This window comes from Thermothelomyces heterothallicus (genome assembly GCF_042370625.1).
Source record: "Thermothelomyces heterothallicus CBS 202.75 unplaced genomic scaffold P884_scaffold_41, whole genome shotgun sequence".
NCBI lineage: Eukaryota > Fungi > Ascomycota > Sordariomycetes > Sordariales > Chaetomiaceae > Thermothelomyces > Thermothelomyces heterothallicus.
The window spans coordinates 116379-136062 of NW_027192602.1; the positions used below are offsets into that span (position 1 = coordinate 116379).

At 55.0% G+C, this 19684-nt stretch overlaps 7 protein-coding genes across 7 annotated transcripts; 5 read left to right on the forward strand and 2 right to left on the reverse strand.

The window, feature by feature from the left end:
• Positions 1 to 269: 269 nt before the first annotated feature.
• Positions 270 to 1078, forward strand: P884DRAFT_281133 (uncharacterized protein; the record flags this gene model as incomplete). Its single annotated transcript, XM_069443503.1, has 2 exons — positions 270 to 625; positions 697 to 1078. The coding sequence occupies 2 exons, from the start codon at positions 270 to 272 to the stop codon at positions 1076 to 1078; spliced, it is 738 nt and encodes a 245-aa protein (XP_069293495.1).
• Positions 1079 to 4618: 3540 nt separating this feature from the next.
• Positions 4619 to 6449, forward strand: P884DRAFT_265182 (uncharacterized protein). The gene has a single exon (XM_069441919.1). The coding sequence runs from the start codon at positions 4660 to 4662 to the stop codon at positions 6412 to 6414; it is 1755 nt and encodes a 584-aa protein (XP_069293496.1). The 5' UTR covers positions 4619 to 4659; the 3' UTR covers positions 6415 to 6449.
• A 93-nt stretch (positions 6450 to 6542) lies between these two features.
• Positions 6543 to 9625, reverse strand: P884DRAFT_212345 (eukaryotic membrane protein family-domain-containing protein; the record flags this gene model as incomplete). Its single annotated transcript, XM_069439142.1, has 2 exons — positions 6543 to 7274; positions 7343 to 9625. 2 exons carry the CDS (start codon positions 9623 to 9625, stop codon positions 6543 to 6545), a joined length of 3015 nt encoding a protein of 1004 aa, XP_069293497.1.
• Positions 9626 to 10531: 906 nt separating this feature from the next.
• P884DRAFT_212395 (dienelactone hydrolase) lies at positions 10532 to 11415 on the forward strand (the record flags this gene model as incomplete). The annotated part of the gene is made up of 3 exons (XM_069439145.1): positions 10532 to 10581; positions 10644 to 11031; positions 11095 to 11415. The coding sequence occupies 3 exons, from the start codon at positions 10532 to 10534 to the stop codon at positions 11413 to 11415; spliced, it is 759 nt and encodes a 252-aa protein (XP_069293498.1).
• A 2390-nt stretch (positions 11416 to 13805) lies between these two features.
• On the forward strand, positions 13806 to 15197 carry P884DRAFT_319457 (uncharacterized protein). Its single transcript, XM_069445357.1, has 4 exons — positions 13806 to 14175; positions 14253 to 14376; positions 14445 to 14503; positions 14612 to 15197. Exons 1-4 carry the CDS (start codon positions 13878 to 13880, stop codon positions 14812 to 14814), a joined length of 684 nt encoding a protein of 227 aa, XP_069293499.1. The 5' UTR covers positions 13806 to 13877; the 3' UTR covers positions 14815 to 15197.
• P884DRAFT_265186 (uncharacterized protein) lies at positions 14834 to 16580 on the reverse strand. The gene is made up of 3 exons (XM_069441920.1): positions 15589 to 16580; positions 15248 to 15441; positions 14834 to 15193 (listed from the first exon to the last, which is right to left on the reverse strand). The coding sequence occupies exons 1-3, from the start codon at positions 16329 to 16331 to the stop codon at positions 15066 to 15068; spliced, it is 1065 nt and encodes a 354-aa protein (XP_069293500.1). The 5' UTR covers positions 16332 to 16580; the 3' UTR covers positions 14834 to 15065.
• A 954-nt stretch (positions 16581 to 17534) lies between these two features.
• On the forward strand, positions 17535 to 19601 carry P884DRAFT_265187 (aldehyde dehydrogenase domain-containing protein). Its single transcript, XM_069441921.1, has 3 exons — positions 17535 to 17833; positions 17895 to 17964; positions 18041 to 19601. Exons 1-3 carry the CDS (start codon positions 17786 to 17788, stop codon positions 19375 to 19377), a joined length of 1455 nt encoding a protein of 484 aa, XP_069293501.1. The 5' UTR covers positions 17535 to 17785; the 3' UTR covers positions 19378 to 19601.
• The last annotated feature ends 83 nt before the right edge of the window (positions 19602 to 19684 follow it).

The following is a 19684-nucleotide window of genomic DNA, read 5'->3' on the forward strand; positions in this document are numbered from 1 at the left end:
CAACGAGCGCCACATCTGACCGTTTTGGCTCATCGCACTCAGACCAAACCAGGGCGCTCTCTCTCTCGAGAAGAACAAAACAAAAAATACCGATAAGCCCGGAAAGCTCGCGCGTCGGTCTTCTCAACATGGGCCTCCCGGCCGATCAACAATCCCCAGAGGTGGTGCAGAACCCGCCAGCACCTGCACCGCGGCCACTGGGGGAGCATCAACTACCAGAAGTCGTGCCCGACTCGTCTCCGGAAGCAGCGCCGCAACAACGGTTCTACATGGAGCCGGACAAGTATCCCGCGTACTACGACGACACGCCGAAATTACCCACCGAGCAGTCACCGTCCGGCTTCCCGTCGCCAGGGCACCAATACAGTTCTCCGTGGGGGACGGCGAGCGAACAGCCGCCGGCCAGCGCACTCAGCCCAAACAGCTCGGTGCCTTGGCAGTCGCTGCACGACGACGAGGCAACCTACGTCGGCAGCGAGCCGGTTCAGGAGAAGCGGATATGCGGCCTGCGGAGGCGCGTCTTCGGCATCCTTGCCGTCGTCCTCGGCGTCGTCGTGCTGGCAGCCGCCATAGGAGGCGGCGTGGGTGGTGCCATGGCGTCCAAGAACGATAGCAAAAGCAGCAGGTAATTAAGTGGCAGGGGTTCTGTCCCTGGACCGGTTTTCACGTGTACCCATGCTAACGGCAATGCTACAGCACGTCGGGCACGCCTACACAGACTGCCACAACCTCGGCCGCCTCGCCTTCACCCACGTTCCTTAACAACCAGTCAGACTCGAGTGTGTTCGAGCACTTCCAGTTCCAGGCGTTCTCGAAGCCCGACTTCGAGGGGCAATACACCGATCCCATCAAGGAGGAAGGCTTCTACGATTTCCCCTTCAACCTTACGAGCTACGTCTGGTTAACCAACAAGACCGACTGCTGTGTCACGTTCTGCAGAGACGAGAATACATGGGGCCATGCTTTCAGATGCGACTCGGTGAAGCGGGAGACGGTCGATGACCCGACCGGGTTCCCCCGTGTTTCGCTTTGGTGTGGGAATCGGTTGGATACAGAAAGGCAAAGCAAGTGCTCATGAGCTTGCAGCAGGGGCGGTTGGTCTGATATTGAGGCGTTGGACATGATGATATTCGTTCTTGGGTTTTTTTTTCTTTTGTTTGGGGGCCGGGGGGGGGGGGGTTAGGTCTAAGAAGCGTCACGGATGATACCTCTCTACTTCTATTTTGTGCATGATGGGTTACGCTTCTTGCGGGACATGATTGAGCAATGAGGGATACCTGAAACAGCCTCTTCTGAACCATCCAACTATAGAGTTGCGTTTCGTGCGAGAAAACATTGCCTACCCGTTGAGGAGAGAACCAAGTTTAAAAGCTTGCGCCGGTTACGCATTCGCTACAGTGCTCCAGTAGCGCGCTGCGCTTCAGCGTGGCAGCTACGACAATTGTGCCAGGTACCGAGGCTCTGGTTTCCTACACTCTGCCTGATCTGGCAACAAAAGTGCATTGCAGAGGGAAGCGGTACTTAATTAGGTTTAAGATTTTAAAGTTTTGGGTTCAAAATGCTGCGCCACACCAAAATGGCTGTGCATTGGATGATCGCCGATCATTACGGATTACTTAATGCACATTAACTATCTATTAATAGACCCGCGATGGCAAACTAGAGTTAGATACGGAGTGCGGAGCAGCCCATCCCCATCCGCCAAGCAACTCTATACCCAAGAACAGATCCTCGGATATTTACTGTGAAAGATTCTTGGAGACATACTTCTTCCTTCCCCATCTAGTTGGACTTGTGGACCAGATGGAGAATAAGCCCCCTGAATTCGGAAGCAATGTACGTTATGCGGTCTTACACAAAGTTGCAAAGTCCACCTCGTCATCGTTACTTATCGTCAGCTCGGACTCTTCTTATCACGGAAGGAACTACCAAGATCTTACTATGTATGCTCTGCCGATCACAGCGCGTCAATAGCGATTCAGGATTGTAGAGATACGTCCATGTTGCCAGTTGAGGTCGTTATTTGGTTTAAGGATCATTTTATGTCTTTACGCTCTTTCAGTTTCTAGGCCCCCGTGAAGCCTAGTGATGAATAATAAGTACTGTTGCCGATGCAGCGGGAGTTTGAAGGACTGTTTCAGCGATCACTACTATTTTACACACCATTCTGGGATGGACTAAGTTTTCTTGATCTTCGCTGTCAAATCGTTCCCTCGAGCAGCAGCGAGGCTTGTTTGCCATATGACGCTCTCCACAATAAATGCTTGAGAGTCAGAATTGCTGCTCCCGTTCAGTTGAAAATCGTGTTGATGCTGGCTGGGGACCTGTGGACAAATTACTTGACGAGGTCACGAATCAGCGGCCTGTTTGGGTACGACCAATATCCCAAAACATCACCAATGGGATAATTAATCTGGAGCAAGGCGTCAAGTTTGATGTTTCATTTTGGTCCGCGTCTCGGGTGGGATCGGCTTATCTTGAGGACATGATGCTTGACCTGGCCAAGAGGAGCGGCAATAGCAGTCGGTAAATCGGGCTATGGTCATATCATAGCGGCCGCGCACTATTACAATAGTGGGTCGTGATTCGAAAGGAACGAAGCTTGTTACTGTATGGCGAGTGAGTCCAAATTAGAAAGCTTTTTCGTCTAGAAGGGATTGACACACCACCATCAACCCGAGCAAGCGATACTTAAGCCATCCTCACGGCCAACGCTACCGCGATGTCTGACGCAACGAAGGACCAGCACGGAATTGAAATTACCGCACCCAAGGACATTCTTCAATCCCGGTATCGGCGCGTGTGAGGCTAAGAGCTACCTGCCTCGGATAGTGTTGACATCGTGGAGTGGCTGAAGCTTACCTCGCACCACTCTTTTACCTTCAATGCGCTCAGTACGCGGCCACCGAAATAAGATTATTTTGGTTTGGAGCTTGATGGCTGAGCCAATTGCAAAATTGCTGCCGCCAATCGGATTAACCGTGTGTGGAAGTCGGTTGAAGGCGGGCAGGGACTCGGCAGTCTTGATGTTGCAGCAGAACGTATGCAAACCTAAGGAAGAAGAAGGCATATGGTGGCTGGGTGCAAGTGTCCGAAGGACTTACTTCATTGTTCCTGAGAAGGACGAGGGCGTCGAATATCCCGGTGGGGTGTGCATATCATCCTCCCCTAGATGAATCATCGTGATGCGAGATGAACCACACAACACTCTCGAGAAAAGGAATCGCTGATGCTCACCAGACACCAAGGAATAGCCTCTAGAAATGGTCCTGTATATCTCCAACGAGAGCCAACGGATCCGTAACCTCATGTAGCAAGGGAAGGGCGCGTGGCTGTTCAGGGAGTGGCATTGCTACGAGATGGTGGTAATTATTGTTCAACTCGCCAAGAGAAGTGAATCATCATTATTCACGATGAGCTTGACGCTGGGCGGGCGAGTAGCAGATATGAGGAAATCACCGAGGTATCGGACAGACTCTAGAACTCCCGAATATATGACACCATATAAAGATGCACTTAGAGTTCCCAACGTTCCTGGCCTTATCAACATCTAGCCCCTCCAGGGAGCGGAATGTCGACATCGGCACAGCAAAGCTAGAATTATATGGCCTGCTACCGTTAAGTGGTCCAAGAGATAAAAAGTAAGTCTCAAAAATTTTCTCCATCAACCACCTATGTTGCATATGATGCAAAAATCCGTTCCCTATTCCGAACTCTTGTACAGTTGAGGACAAAGCCGTACCAATCCATGTCTTGAGCCGACATCATCTGAAAAGCAACTCGACTATCATGAAGGGGACTAGTATACATATTAATTGAGTACTCTTGCTTACGAATCACCAAAAAATAAAACCAGGTGTCACTCAGGGGTCGAGCGTTTTCTACCGATCTAATTAGGTAAATACCGAGTACTTCATGTTAGTCGTCGTTAGACAATTAATGATTTTAGGGAATGGGGCGGGAGGCGTTTTTTTTTTTTTTTTCAGTTGGATTGGGGACTTCCTCGTTGGTGTTCGTGGGTAGGTGTAATTCCCTGATTAATTAGCCGTGGGATGACGCTCGTTCTCGCTACTCCCCATCGGCATGATTGCAGTATGAGCAGGTCGCCGCCGCTAATCAGAACGTGTTCATTGTACTTCCATTCCTGAGCGCTGCTCAGGTAGGTTTCGCCCACTATGACCGCCCAAGTGACTGGAATTGCGTGATTGCTTAATTAGGTGTCGTGGAAAACGCTGAGGAAGAAGGTGTTCATGCCGTTTAAGAAGAGTTGGATAAGGCATCTAAAAACTGCCAAGAATGGTTGACCATACGCTTGGGTGAAATGGCAGGAGATTTGGAGAGCAGCTCAACGCCCTGCAGGTTGGAGGGGGAGGACGTTACGTCATGTACGGAGTATGCTCGAGATTCCTTACAATATTACGGAGTACGGCTGTTCCGTACTCCGTACAGCAGGGAGCACGCGACTCTGGCTCGCTGTGCTGTGCTGTGGTTGTTGGCGCCTGTGCCTTGAGACCCACAATAAAGTGCCCCAGCTTGCATGTGGATCCGCCTGCTGCAGCGCAACAAAGCCGCGCTTTCGAGAGCTGACAACTTCGAGAACCCTCGGTCTCTGATGAAGCTTTAACTAGGTTGCCATTGCATTTCCACCCACAACTGGCCATGCTCAAGTCCACATACCAGCCCTCGCCTTCCACTCTGCCACCGCTGCCGCCCGGCTGGACCGAGCACAAAGCACCCACCGGACACACCTACTATTACAATGCCGAAACGAAGGAGTCGACATACAAGCGGCCCGGCGTCGCGCCCGCCGCGCCGCCCGTTGCGCCGCCCGTTGCAGTTCCCGCTGCCGCCCCGATGGACCCGGCCATGAGCAGCTACGTGCAGCATCAGACTGTGCCGCATCTGAATCTCTCCGACCCGGCAGTCGCAAATGCGTTCATGGCTCAGTACGGACAACACCAACAGGGCAACCGGGGAGGGTTCGGCGCAGGAGCCAGAGGAGGCTCCCAGGCCAGGCCGCGCCCGCAACCGGTCGACAAGCCGCGGTCCAAAGTCGCCATCCCGGGCTGCGAGCCGTGGATTCTCGTCTACACGAAATACGGCCGACGGTTCGTATACAACCCCGTCAAGAATGCGAGCTACTGGCGCATCCCCGAGAAGCTTATGCCCGCTATCCTCGAGCTGGACAAGGCGCGCATCCGGGAGAAAGCAGAGGGCAAGAAGCCGGGACAGACAGGCGAGGAAAACGAGACGACACAGAACCGCGAGAAGTCGGTCGCGTCCGCGTCCCAAGTCGACGGATCGCAACGGGAAGAGGCAGCAGCGCACGGCTACGACAGCTCCGAATACGAAGAAGTCGAGGTGACAGACGATGAGGGCGCCGAAGAAGACCAAGATGAAGACGGTAACGCGCGGAAGCGACAGCGCACTGAGGAGCGCTCAGCCGACGGCAGCGGGCCCGCGGAGTTTACCGAAGCGGACATCGCCGCGCAGCTAGCCGCCATGAACGCCGAGTACCACGAAGCCGAGCCAGGCGAGGAGGGCGAAGGAGGATGGGAGGAGGGCGACGAAGGGCTTCCGCTGTCCGAGGAAGACGCGCGCGAGCTCTTCAAGGATATGCTGAACGACTTCCGCATCAACCCCTACAGCCCCTGGGAAAAGCTGCTCGAGGAGGGCAAGGTGTTTGACGACGCGCGCTACAGCGTCCTGCCTACGACAAAGGCGCGCAAGGAGGTGTGGGAGGAATGGTCGCGGGCGAAGATCCAAGAAATCAAGGAGCGCCGGGCCAAGGAGGAGAAGAAGGATCCCCGGATCCCCTACTTGGCGTTCCTGCAGGAGAAGGCCACACCAAAACTGTACTGGCCCGAGTTCCGGCGGAAGTACAAGCGGGAAGAGCCGATGAAGAACACCAAGCTGTCGGACAAGGACAGGGAGAAATGGTACCGCGAGCACATCAACCGGCTGAAGCTGCCGCAGGCGACGCTCAAGGCTGATCTGAAGAAACTGCTCGAGTCGGTGCCGCTGTCAGCGCTCAACAACCAGACCATGGTCTCAAACCTGCCGTCCCAAATACTATCAGACATCCGATACATCTCGCTCGACCCCAAGGTCCGCGATCCGTTTATCGAGGCGTACATACAGGGCCTCGGACCGCCGCCGGAGGACGGCGAGGCGGCCGAGCAAGAGGACGAGGCAGCCAAGAAGGCACGGGAAGAGAGACGCAGGCGAGAGAGAGCGTTGGAAGAACGGGAGCGGGCGGTCGCCGAGGAGAAGCGCCGACAAGAGAAAAAGATGCAGTACGAACGGGCGAGGCTGCGAGACGAAGAGCGGGAAATCGAGAAGGCGATGCACGTAGGCAAGAAAGGGTTGCAGAGCCAATTAATGGCGGATAGGGATAGGGCGGAGGAACGGTAACCAGGAGAGCCAAATGGCCAAATTTAAAGAAAAGCTGTTCGGCTACGAGTATTTGCCACGCTGAAAACGCCGCGCAATGCACCCAAGGTCTACAACACCAAGCTGATACCGTCGCGAGGGATGCACAACTACCAAATCCGCCTCGCAACCATCTCATACCTCATGACCCTCGAAAAGTCCTTCTCCTTGTCCCGCTCTATGTTTGCCTCTGCTTTCTTCTCCCGCTCCTTCGCCTTTCTCAGACCTTCTAGATCATCGCCAAATATCCACCGCCGTCGGTCATCGCCAACCTCCACCTGCCCATAGCCACCCACGCGCTTGCCCTTCGCATCGAACGACTCGCGCTCGGCCTGCCCGGTCGCGATGGCGTGCTCCTTAATCTTCATGCGTGCGTACCGGTCGCGTGCATATCGCAGGAGCACCATGCCCAGCAGTAGCTTGACGACCAAGAGGATAAGAAAGAGCAGCATAAACACGACCACCGTAGTAAGCGCGGCGATGGCGTCATCGCTGGTGAAGGAGAGTTTCCATAGCCTAGATGGCCATGCCGCGGTATCGCCACTGCCAAATGACCCAGCTGTCGCGTTGTCGGACTGGTCGGCGGTGTAGGGGTAGCCGAGGACGGAGCGGCCCAGGGCGTTGCGAATGAGGTGGTCTATCCGGTCGAGCGCGGCGAGCATGGCTGGGGATGGCGTTGCATTGTCAACTGTGAGGGAGGTTTGGGTGGTGGGGGGGAGAGGAGTCGGAATGTGCGTGGCGAGGAGCATGTTGTAAATTTGGACAGAGGCTCGGATAAAGAGGCAAGAGAGGGGGAAAAGGGGGAGGCCCAAGCGGCGCGTCAGGGACGGGGTCACGAAGGCCTGGAATGAGGTGAGAATCAGTCAGAGGCTGAGCAACATTGCCCAGCAGGGGGGGGGGGGGAACTCACGTTGGTGTAGTAGTCTTTGCACAGGATGTCGAGAATCCTCGAGTAAAAGGTCGGCTTGATGTTGTTGAACTTGTTGATGTAGGCGTGCTTGATCCAATCTACGACCATTTCGCTGCCGATTACAACAATAAACGGGGACAGCACCTCACCTGACCACAGCCACGACGGGAGGATAGTGAAGCTGGCCGGGAGGATAGACGACGTGTGCAGCGGGATACTGCTCGGACCGCTGTCCTCGCTGCCGGCACCAGGAACCGACAGTCCGCCCACCTCGACAACGTTGCGCATCCCGATGATGATCAGCATGATCCAGAGCTGGAAGCGCTCGACAATGTCGGCGCAGGCCAGCTGAAACGTGTTCTCCTTCTCGAACCGCTTGAAGACTGCGCTCTTGATCTCGACGAACTGGTTCGACATGAGGAGCGTCAGGAGGGCGTTGGAGTACGAATTGACGGCAACGTTGAGGGCAATGACCTGGTAAAAGAGAATGACGGAGTGCAGGATGTTGTAGACGAGGGCGAGCAGGAACATGCCCAGCGGCAGCATCACCTTGGAACGACCGGAGCTGTTCCGGGAGAGCGTCTCGGTGCTGAAAAGACATTCAAAGACGTCTTGCCCCAAAGCCGAGAGGAGCCTGTCGCCAACTTCGAGGAGGTTGTAGATGGCGTAGAGCTTGATGGCAGACTGGGCCCGGATGAAGTGGTACATCCGACTGGCGTCGAGGTTCATAAGCGCTATGGAGCTGCAAATCAGAATGGCTCCCTGGAGGAGATCGGCTTTGTGAAAGGACGTCAGGTTGGAAGGATTCGATTTGGTTCTGCGGTGCCTGAAAACTCCGGATTGCCTGGTGCCCTGATTCTTCGACAAGGCAGCTGCGCTGGTTCCCGACGGGCGGCGATGGTTCGGACGGCGGCTTTTGGACTCGCTCACCTCGCCCGTGAACCCGGTGACGTGTGCGCTGCTGTCGTGGACATCTCGTGCCCTACTCCTGCTCCTCGACTCCTCATTCCGGTGTCCATGTCCGCCAGAACTCGACATGTCGCGACCGCGGCGCCCTCTTTTCCACATCCGCCCGAGGCCATGCCAGACGAACTCTATGAGCCACCTTGTTTCCTTACCCACCACGTAGGCCCACCAGCGAACCAGAACGGAAGCTGCAATGCAGAAACGCATGGGCAGCACGGTGAAAGTCCAGAGCCAGGCATCGAAGCAAGCTGCGGCCCCGAAGGCCATGGCCGTTTCGAGATACCATGGCAACAGCAGAAAGTTCTTGAGGCGTTCAAACTTGATGGCGCTTGACTCATATGGCATGTCACTTGCGTACGAGTGGTGGATATAAAGAGGACTTGGCCGCTGTCCCGCGAGCTCCAGCTGCAGTAACGTAGGGATCGACATCGGAGGCAGTGGGATCGTGGGCGGAATCGGAGACGGGAGGGGCGGCTCAGCTGTATCAGTCCGAGGCTGATTGGCAGTTTTATCTGTCGTCACGGAGTGGCTGTTTGAGCCGCCGAGCTCGAGGGCAGCCGGCGAGGCGGCTCGAAACGAGTTGCGACGCGGAGACTGATGTGCCGCAGACTGTCCAAGGTTTCTTCGCCTGCCCATTGGTGGCGTGGACAGCGTGCGGCCACTCATTCCCGGCCGTTCATGCGAGGCCCTTGAGCCTGAAATATCATCGCGTAGCCTTTCTCGCGTGTCGTCTAAACCTTGTTGCGACGTGTTCTCCGTCGCTCTCGACAGCCGTCTGCTTGCCTCGACGATGCCGGCAGTCAGCGGCGGGTTCCCGATCGCACGCTCTGGTAAGGCAGCAACTGGCAGTGACTCGGGGGCGGCGGTCAGTTCCTGCATTTTGGACACAGAGAGGCGCCTAACCCCATTAGAAATGCTCGTCTTGGTGTTGGACCTGCTTCGCGTCTTTGTGGTGTTGTATGTATCCCTCGCGGAGGCTGCGGCGGGCGCAATGTGTTCCGCAGATGAAGATCCGTGCAACGACCCGCCATCGCTTTGGCTATCGCTAGATGGATCGGGAGTCGGTACACCAAGGAGTGGGTTCGACACTGCTCGTTCTCGGGGCAGGCTCGAGTCTGTGGTATTTCTCGGCGGCGGATCGCTCGGCGTTAGGACCGGGGAGGGAAGTTGCGTGGCGGTGCCTTGGGATTCCATCCTGCTCCTTCTCCCCCCGTTCTGTTTATCAGGTCTGCTATCCGACACATTCTTGTGGTTGTCGGTTGCAGCAGCATCGGCCGGAGGCGGTGTCTTGGTATGCTCTCGGTCGGTGCTCTCCATCGTATGTCGAGAAAAAGGAACTGCTTAATTTACATCATCATGTGCGCCTCTCTGATGAAGTTAGCTGGTGGAATCAAAAAACAAATGCAGTAAAGGAACAGAACGAAGCGGCAGTGGATAGCTTGGATGACGATACGCGATGCGTAATCTGGAAAGGACAGCCTGCCGACAGATTCCCACTGCATCATTCCGTCAGCCCTGCACCAGCCCAGGCACGACCTCTCCCGTCTTGGCGGGCCGTTTTGGCGGCTACTTCCACGCTTTACCCCACTTTTTCCTCCTCCAGCCGATCCCAAAGAACGCAAGATGGGCTCGCCAGCGCCCCCTTTGGACAAGAAAGGGCATGCAGAGCTCCAATTATGACCCGACAACGGGGCCTCGATACTCAATGGCTGTGAGACGCGCAATGCAACCGGAGTGGAGCGCAGAAACTGTGGACCCGGATGGCAGCTCAGGTGTTCGGATAAGGTCCCAAAGTCGAAGACCACACGCCGAAACGATTGATCAATGAAGCAGTCCTGTCTGTATTCACGGTGTCACAGAGCATGCTGTATATCAACATTGGCACGATTCCTGGTGCAACGCAACGTTAATTCTGCGTGCCTTGAAGAGGCATGTTGCGCATTGACGGATGCGGACCATGGATGGGATGGTGTAATCAGGGCGGGGTTCGATTCGGCCGAAGGAGGGGTGGAGGGGCAAGAACTGGGTTATGACCAACGGCGGCAACTACAAATCCGACAATCCGACTGCAAAGGAAGCTTCGAGACTCCGCTCTCGTTCCACACCAGGAAAGCTTGAAGAAGAATCGCATCCCTCCCCGGCCCGTGAACATCAAAAAACCTGCTCTGCAGCCGTCACAGCCACCCAGTCCAACCGCCGCCAACATCAAGAACCAGTTCCGCCATGGCTTCCAACCCCCCCGGAAGATGCTGCACCGTTGGTGTCCTGCATGAGTATGTCGCCGTCGAGATGCCATTTCTTGCCTGAGCTGACATCGTATTCTCCTCGTTCCTAGGGGCACGCCCACGGGCAAGATGGTCCGCGTCGCGGGCAAGCACGACGCCTACCTCGCGACCCCTCCCGCCGATAAGGAACACAAGGGCGCCGGCATCCTGATCATCCCCGATGTCATCGGCATCTGGCAGAATAGCAAGCTCATCGCAGACCAATTCGCTGCCAACGGCTACCTGACGCTGCTCCTCGACGTTTTCGAAGGCGATGCGCTCCAACTGAACCGCCCCGCCGGGTTCAACATTATGGAGTGGCTGACCAAGGGATCGGATGGCAAGACCCCGCACACCAAGGAAGCCGTGGACCCGATCGTCGCGGATGGCATCAAGGCGCTCAAGGAGGAATACGGCGTCACAAAGCTGGGCGCCGTGGGCTATTGCTTCGGCGCCAAGGTACGTTCACGTGGTGTCCCGAGGGCAAAGCAGACGAGAAAGGACTGACAATCTGTTGCCAAGTACGTCGTGAGACACTACAAGAACGGCATCGCCGTCGGCTACGTCGCCCACCCGTCCTTTGTCGAGGAAGAGGAGCTTGCGGCCATCTCGGGCCCGCTCGCCATCTCGGCCGCCGAGACCGACACCATCTTCCCCTCCGAGAAGCGCCACCGGTCTGAGGAGATTCTCAAGGAGGTTGGCCAACCCTACCAAATCAACCTCTTCTCGCAGGTTGAGCACGGTTTCGCCGTCCGTTGCGACCCGTCTATCAAGGTGCAGAAGTTTGCCAAGGAGCAGGCCTTTTTGCAGGCAGTCACCTGGTTCAATGAGTATCTCCTGTGATGGAAAGGGGTAGGATAGCTGCCAGATCCCTGTATGGTATCTGCCGGTCGGAGCCGCCGACCTTTATGATCTCTATAATGAAGTCATGACACTTTGCATTTGCCGTCTGTCTCGTTCTTGCTTTTGAGCTAGATTGATCGTGCTACTGCCTCGTGTCATGCGGGACTAGCGCTCTTTACCTTTCGCTCTGACCCGGTATGGCTGGTTATCGCCGGGTGTTGTAAGCTCAAATGACGATCTCAGCTGCTGAAACAGGGTTCCCTGTCTACGCTAGGGTGAGACGACGAGCATACCAAAAGAGGTTAGGTTGAATGTATATGCGTACTCGATGGATGTGTACGCTGTACCGTACAAGTAGGCATTCAATTTCCCAGCATGTCTTGCCGGGTAAGAGTGAGTACCTTGAACTCGAGACAGACAGGAGGAGGATCGGCCATTTCTCGACTTCATCAACGTACGTAGTTCATAGCGCCTCTAAGCTCAGAGTAAGTCAAGTCGCCTTCGACTTTCTTCGCGCTCTTTTTGAAAATCAATGAGCGAGAGCAATAGAGGTACAAGCCGGTACATACATGGTGCTATACAATCTGGTATGTACACAAAACTATCTTTCAGGTGCAAGACCTGACCCTGCTGGTACGTCGTCCTCCATTGTGCCTTTTTGTTTGCTATTGACGAGGAGACGGAAGCAGTTACAAATAAATGTGCCAGATTGCTGAGATTGAGAGTGTCTTCGGATAACGAAAAGGAATTCCTACACGTGCATGCGTTTATGCTTTATATCTTTCCTGGCGAGAACATCATTGGCGACTGTGTTGCCCTAGGCTTCTCGCTTCGACCCGAGGGAGAAGGCCAGATCAGAATACGTGCCTTTCAGTATTGCCCATTCTTTGAACCTAATTACCTGTTTGTAGCAAGGTAATCGGTGAGCTTCTGCCAAGCAAATCTTTTCCATTTATTATTAGTACCTAGTATGAAGATGTAACTGCCTCAAGGTTGCCATGCACGAGCAAGCTCGAGGGCCTTGTCCAATAAGACCATGAGGCCCATGATGTAGAAAGGCATTCCCGTCATCAAGCTACTTGGCAGTTTTATCTAGAAGGAGGTATCGAAGTATGTACCTCTGACAACCTTCCAATACCAACGAAAAATAGGTATAGAGTAGTGCAGAAAGGGCCAGGGCAGCAGAGGATGTAGCGTATTCGTGTAGTGTTGCCGGACTAGCAGCTAACTAAGTACCAATGAAGCTATGATTTGCAAGGGGACCAGGAAGGGCGAGGCGAGGCCGTGTCGCAGCTATTCCTGTCCAATCGTAAAGCTGCTGGCACTTATCCCATTGCGTCAGCGCTTCTTCGTCTACCAGGGCGATCTTGGACCTGATCGGGCGATCTTCCGACAATGCCCTGATCTCAGACCCAGTCAGCTCGGTTTGGCGATTACACTAGTTAGCTAACGGCCATGGGATGTCATGACAGCGGACTTTCGTCTCTTGTCTCACACAAACCACAGTCACGCGATGGTCTAGCCGTCGACCGGTGAAGGACTGAGCGCGACCAGCAGGTGTCTCTGCATTCGTACAACTACAGATTATGTGATGCCATTGTAAGTTGTTGGACAAGTTTGTTTTTGATCTGTATGTACACTAAATTAGGATATCCAGTAAGGTACCTTATGTTGATTACAGGCATGTACTGGATATACTATAAACACGAGCCTCGCACATCTGTAATTAAGCTCGAATCATTGTCCTCAAGGGCGGTGGTCAAATGCAAACTCTTTGACAAAGCCAACCAAGCGACATAACAAAAGAGGAAGTGCACAGAAGACCAGTTTATTCCCAGGCTAGTTTTACCACCAATTGCATCTGGTGGTGCACTGCAGGCTCCGATGGGCCCCTGGCTAGCGCAAACACAACTCACCACTTGTGAAGCCCTGCAACGGACAAAAGAAGTGTCTCCGGACGGCGAAGACCCGTGCTCTCTTCGGCTCAACGGCGAGGGAAACCGACATCAAGAAGCACAGCAGGTCCCTTGTCATTTGCCGAACAACATGAGGGCTCGCTCCCGTGGTCTTCTTGACACGCACTCTCTTCCCCTATGTTATGTAACGTGTTGCTGTACCCGGAACCGGCCAGAGGGCGGGCCGCCCCATATTGGTATTTTCGGAGATCCAAAAAGGAGCAATGTCTGGGAGAGCGTCGTAGGGCCGCAGGGGAAGCACATGCCAAGTTGGGATATGGTGAACGAGACTAGTGTACTTCGTCGATGCAGTGTAGCGGCTCGCTAACCGCTGCATAATTACGCGGCTTCGCGCCATCGAACGAGGCGAAAGGGATCTGTCTTTTTTTCAGTTGCTCGAATTAGCGTGACGCCCAAGCTGATCGTGTGCCCCAGGTCTCGTTGGTTGTCTCGGCTTCCACCACCTCGGTGTGCGTGAGTCTCGACTACGGCAAGCACGCCTACGACATGGACCCAGCGAACCTCCCCAAGATGCCCTTCGTCGCCGTCTTTGCCGGCTTCTTCTCCGTCCTCGCTGCCGCCTGGAGCAAGACATCCTTTGCCCTCACCCTCCTCCGGCTTAGCCAAGACTGGGTGATGAAGGCCATCATCTGCTTCGTCATGATCACGATGAACGCCATCTTGGGAACCGCCATGCTCTTCATGTGGATCAAGTGCCGGCCCTTCGCCAAGCTGTGGGACGATACCTTGGATGGGTGGTGCATCGACCCGGCCAAAATCGTGATTCTGTATCAGTGGTCCTCTGGTAAGTATCCCCTCAATGGCCGGCAGCAATGGAGGGTGGCGACGGCGGCGGCGGGCTGACGCTGATCATGACGACAGGCTGGTCCGGCTGTACCGACGTGGTTCTCGCCCTTCTCCCTTGGAACATCCTCTTCCACATGCGCAAGACGTTGGACGTCAAGAAACGGCTTGGGATTGCAATTGCTATGAGCATGGGTCTCGTGTACGAGGAATTTCCTCCTCCGTCATCGACTTCCTACCACAACAAAGCAGCTAATACAGGCGTTGTAGTCCCGGTGTCGCGTCCTTCGTCAAGTTGGCCATGCTGCCGAGACTTACGGGAGATCCGAGTATGGTGACCCCTATTTATAACCCATCTCCCCCTGGGCCCGAACCCACCCTCCCCCCTTTTTGCTTTGGTGGCAGCGGCGCGTTGCTCTGACATGGGTTTTTAATAGCTGATACCGTCGCTGTCACCACTTGGGGCAGCGCAGAAGGCGCGCTCACCATCATTGCCGCCTCCATCCCCGTCCTCCACGCTCTTATCCGTGGCAAGAAGGGTCATTCAACCGCAAGGTTCGATACGGAAAGCGAGCAACGCCTCAACTCGGCAAGCTTCGTAACACTGCCGACAGAGAGAAAAGAAGGAATAGGTAATTAGGGATGTGTACATCTACGGAGCATGATATGATAGCAGTGTATTTTGCTTCATGCGTTTTGACGTTTGGTTTTCTTGACTGCCACGGGAGTTTTGCCATTTGCTGGGTTCCTCTGAAGACCCAAACTCGGAAACGGGGATTGAACCTTTCACGCATGCACATGATGAATGATGACTCTCCTGGACGACCAGGCTGCTATGTAGTTGTAGGAAGACGCCACGCTACGGATTCAGTGCTGACGCGTTATTACTAATTAAATCTCGAGCGGGAGCTTGAACAACCTAATGGCGTTCTCTCGTGCCACTAGCCTCTTTTGGTCCTCGGGCACATCAAGAGCAAGCCACCACTGCTGAGCTTCCGCGATGCTATCGTAAGGGTAGTCTATAAAATGTCAGGCCTCGCTTCGGAGTGGGTTGGATTATCATCCTAACGTACCGATGGAAAAGAGACAGCGGTCGGGGCCGATCTGGCCAATGCAATACTTGAGGGCAGGAGTGTTGAAGTTGCCCGAGGTGGTGATGGAGATGTTGTGGCGGAAATAATAGCTGTAGTCTTGCTTGGACGGCCTCGTGGCTTTCTTGACTGGCTTGTTGTACCAGTGGTCTGCGCGCCACAGGTTGAAGGGGATCCTGTCGACGGTCTCGGTCAGCCATGCTCATCTAGAAGCGCCCCCCTTCCCCCCCCCCCCCCCCCCCCCCCCCCCCCCCCCCCCCCCCCGGGGGGGGTTTGAGATAAAATTATATTAAGGTAACTTTTGCAGGAGTCGGAATACTCACCCCTCGCCCAGATGTCCGACCACGACTTGCAACTTCGGAAACTCGTCAAACATGCCGCTCGAGCAAAGAGCGTACAGATGAAGGCTGAGATCCAGATGGAACTGCACCGCCGCGCCGAGGATGTGTTTTCTGTCCCCCAACTTGGTCCCCGGCTGCAGGTCCTTGGCCGGGGGGTAGCGCGGGTGCAGGTACACGGGCACGCCGAGCTCCTCGACTGCCTTCCAGAAGGGACGGTACTCGACCTCGTCATAGTACTTTTTGCCCTCGGCATTGCCCCCTTCGTTCACCACCTGGTAGTCGTTCAGCATGATGCCGAACATGCCCAGCTGCTTGACCGCCCGGGTGGCCTCGGCCACAGCATCTGCCGCGTTATGCATCGACACGGCAGCAAACGCGCCGAATCGCCGCGGGTTCTGCGACACCTGCGCCGCCAGCCAGTCGTTCGCCTCGGCCGCGAGCGCCCGCGCCTTGGCCGGGTCAGGTTCCCCCTGCGCTCCGGGGGAGGTGAGGCTCAGAAGCATGTACTCGACGCCGTGGGCGTCCATCTGGGCCAGTCGCTCGCCATGAACGTCCATGAGCAGATCATTCAGCCTCTGGACATATGTATCCGGGGACGAAGAGGAGGAGGACCGGGCTTGGCCGGGGTCGAACAAGGGCGCCGACTCAGCGATCCATGACAGGCCTGCGGGGTTTATCACGGCTTCCTCAATGGCAATGGTGCCCTTGGGTGCGTTTTGGGCCATGGTGACGGGCCGCGGTCACAAAGGAGTTCGTTGGTGTTGTGGTGGATTGCTGGCTTATCCGCTCAATGAACTCTGCTCCCGCAAGATCAAAGGTCAAGGAGGGCCCGGCTCTCTGCGACGCTGGAAAGCGAGAGTATTCTCTACTTTGGGTTGAAGAACACGTTTGATACGGACGTGGGTAACGAGTACGATTAGTTAATTAACTGACAGATCTCGAGGTTACAAAGGCCGTTGATGATCGTTAGCGAGACTGAGCGATGTAGCGAGAAGCATCTAAGTACCCCACGAGCGGGCACTGGGAACCACGCGAATATTGCAGTCAGCTGCCGACCAGAGTCTAGAAGCTAAGACGCACTATGAGGATGAGTTCCCAACGCCGCATTTCGATGTGACCTTTTCCCCCAATTTCGGCAATTCAATGTTGAGTCCGCGTCGGTGTAACATCGAGTCTCGTTATCATCGTCTTCCCTTTGCATCCTCTATATGCATACATGCGTAGCTTAGGCAATTTAAGAGGGTAACGTATGTCGATTTGCTCCAAGTTCTGAACATCGTTTGAAACTAAGTGATCCAGTTTTTCTCCTGCTACTTGGGAGATTCGCACTTCAACGCAATTCCAATTTGACGACGAAGTACTCCGTGCGAATACAGAGACCCGTATATAACAGTATATATATATCGGCAATACCCTAGTAACGCTAGAAACCTCCCTTCCCTGAGATATTCAAGCGAGCTTTGCAATAACAGGTCAGTTAATTAGTAGTCGACGTGTGCTGGGGTAATTCATCCAAATACAACGAACATACTACCCCGCAGGAAATGCTTTCCGCTATCCACTGTCGGGGTATGGATCAAGGGACCGGCCGTTCGCTCATAAGGAAGAGCGCTAAATGGCCAGTGGGGGGCTATGGGTATCTGCGTACGCTCCTACACGTAATACTCTGTTCCTTAGGGTTAAACATGCATATGCATCTCCACCAAGATATCCTCGGACGGCTTCAGGCAAGTGGCAGTTAGGTAGGATGGTTAATATGGAGCATGGAGACCAACTGCCGTATCACCGCAGCAAAAATGGCACAGCGTTCCATGGCCACAACTCGCCCAACATGTCACACAGGACACGCCGGGGGTGGTGTGGTCACAGCACAACATTGGCAAGATTGTATACCTAAAGGTAGGTACCGATCCACCTGCAGCCGAGCGGGGTTCGACCCCCAGAGGATGGTTTTGCAGTGACGGCTGTAACGGCAAGTGTACTCGCGGGATAAGTGTATTTCTCAATTGCAGCCGACATAAGACGCTGCACTTTGATCATCGGTAAACGCTCATGTATGATTAGGTACCTGTTTTTTGCTGCGAAGTGGACGCCCCTTGTCATAACCCTTTGGCTCCTCCTTTTTTTTTTCTAGTTTGAACAACCGAGTACTGCTAAAGCAGGAGGGAAGGGCACCACAATGGCTGCTACCGCTCCCGTTCAACCTCGGATGCTCATCAATGGAAAGGTAAAAGAACGCCGTGCAACACGTTTCACTTTAGCCGAACTCGAAATCTCACAACCGCTAGCTCGTCGAGGCATCCGATGGCAAGACGTTTCCCATATACAACCCAGCAACGCTCCAAGTGTCCGGCCATGGTCAGTTTCCCCGGCCTGACTTGAAGGGGGGCAGAGAGAGGGGTTGAGGGAAGACATCGCCGCTAACGCTCATCAGCTCCGGAGGCGAGTGCGGAAGACACAAACGCCGCAGTGGCGGCAGCAAAGGCCGCCTTTCCGGCATGGTCCGCTATGGGAGGAGCCAAGCGAGCCGTCTACCTGAAGAAACTGGCCGCCCTGCTCCGGGAGAACAAGGATGAGCTAGCTCGCCTGGACTCAATTTCGATGGGCATCCCCGTCGCAACCCATCATTACGCGCTCACCGCCGCCGCACACTTCGATCATTATTCGGAGGCCTGGGGTACCGTCCAGGGGCAGGCAAGTGTCAACACGCCGGGCCTGGTGACCATGACGCTCCGGCAGCCCTACGGCGTAGTGGCGCTGATTATCCCCTGGAACGCCCCAGTCCACTTTCTCGGTTCCAAAGCCGCACCTGCGCTTATCACTGGCAACACTGTGGTGCTGAAGTCGAGCGAGAAGGCACCACTCGCCGTCGCCCGCATCGCCGAGCTTGTTGTCGAGGCAGGATTCCCCCCGGGCGTCTTCAACATCATATCCGGTCACGGCGTGCCGTCGGGCCAGATCCTCTCCCGCCACATGGACGTTCGCGCCCTGAGCTTCACTGGCTCCAGCCGCACCGGCAAGCTGATTCAGGAGGAGGCGGCACGCACCAACCTGAAAAAGGTCATCCTCGAGCTAGGCGGCAAGTCACCCGCTCTGGTGTTTGAGGACGCCGACCTGGAAAAGGCGGCCGAGCAAACACAGTTCAGCATCCAGGTCAACAGCGGACAGGTGTGTATGGCCAATTCGCGCATTTATGTGCAGAAAAGCATCGCGCCGCGGTTCATCGAGACGTTCAAGACCAAATTTGCCGCCGCTAGAGCCGGGAACCCGTTGGACAAGGAGACCAACCACGGCCCGCAGGCGGACGAGATTCAGTACCGCAACGTGCTGAAGTACATCGAGGAGGGCAAGAAGAGCGGCACGCTGGCGCTGGGCGGAAACGGCAAGCTCGAGACCACAAACGGCTACTTTATTGAGCCGACCGTGTTCCTCGACACCCCGGAGACGGCGCGCATCACCAAGGAGGAGGTGTTTGGCCCAGTTGTCATCATCAACACGTTCGAGACCGAGGCCGAGGCCATTGCCAAGGCCAACGACACCGAGTTTGGCCTGTACGCGGCCGTGTACACGCGCGATGTCAACCGGGCAATGCGGGTGGCGAAGGCCTTGGAGAGCGGCTATGTGGCCATCAACTGTACCAGCCCCCTAACTGGGGTTGATCTGCCTTTTGGTGGATACAAGAGCAGTGGGCAGGGCAGAGAAGGATGGCTGCATAGCATGAACAACTTCCTAGAGACCAAGAGTATTATTATGCAGATAGATGGGGAGTAACTAGGCCCCAAACAAGGCGAGAGTGAGATTTTCCCGTTCGGATGCTCCGCGGCAATTGTTGTTCCCAGAGCCGATGATATCGCGGTAACATCTACCTTCAGGACCGTTGGGGGGAAGAGGAAAGCAACTGTAACGATTATCCCTCAAATACGTGTCTCGGTGTCATCACGAGATATAGCAAGAGTTCCAGTTCCTTGAATAATTAGAATACAGTTCAACTAAGTCCATTACGTCCTACTTGTCAATGTCTTATCCTTGGAGTAATTCCCGCTACTATAAGAGATGAGATATGCGCCGACAGGTCGAA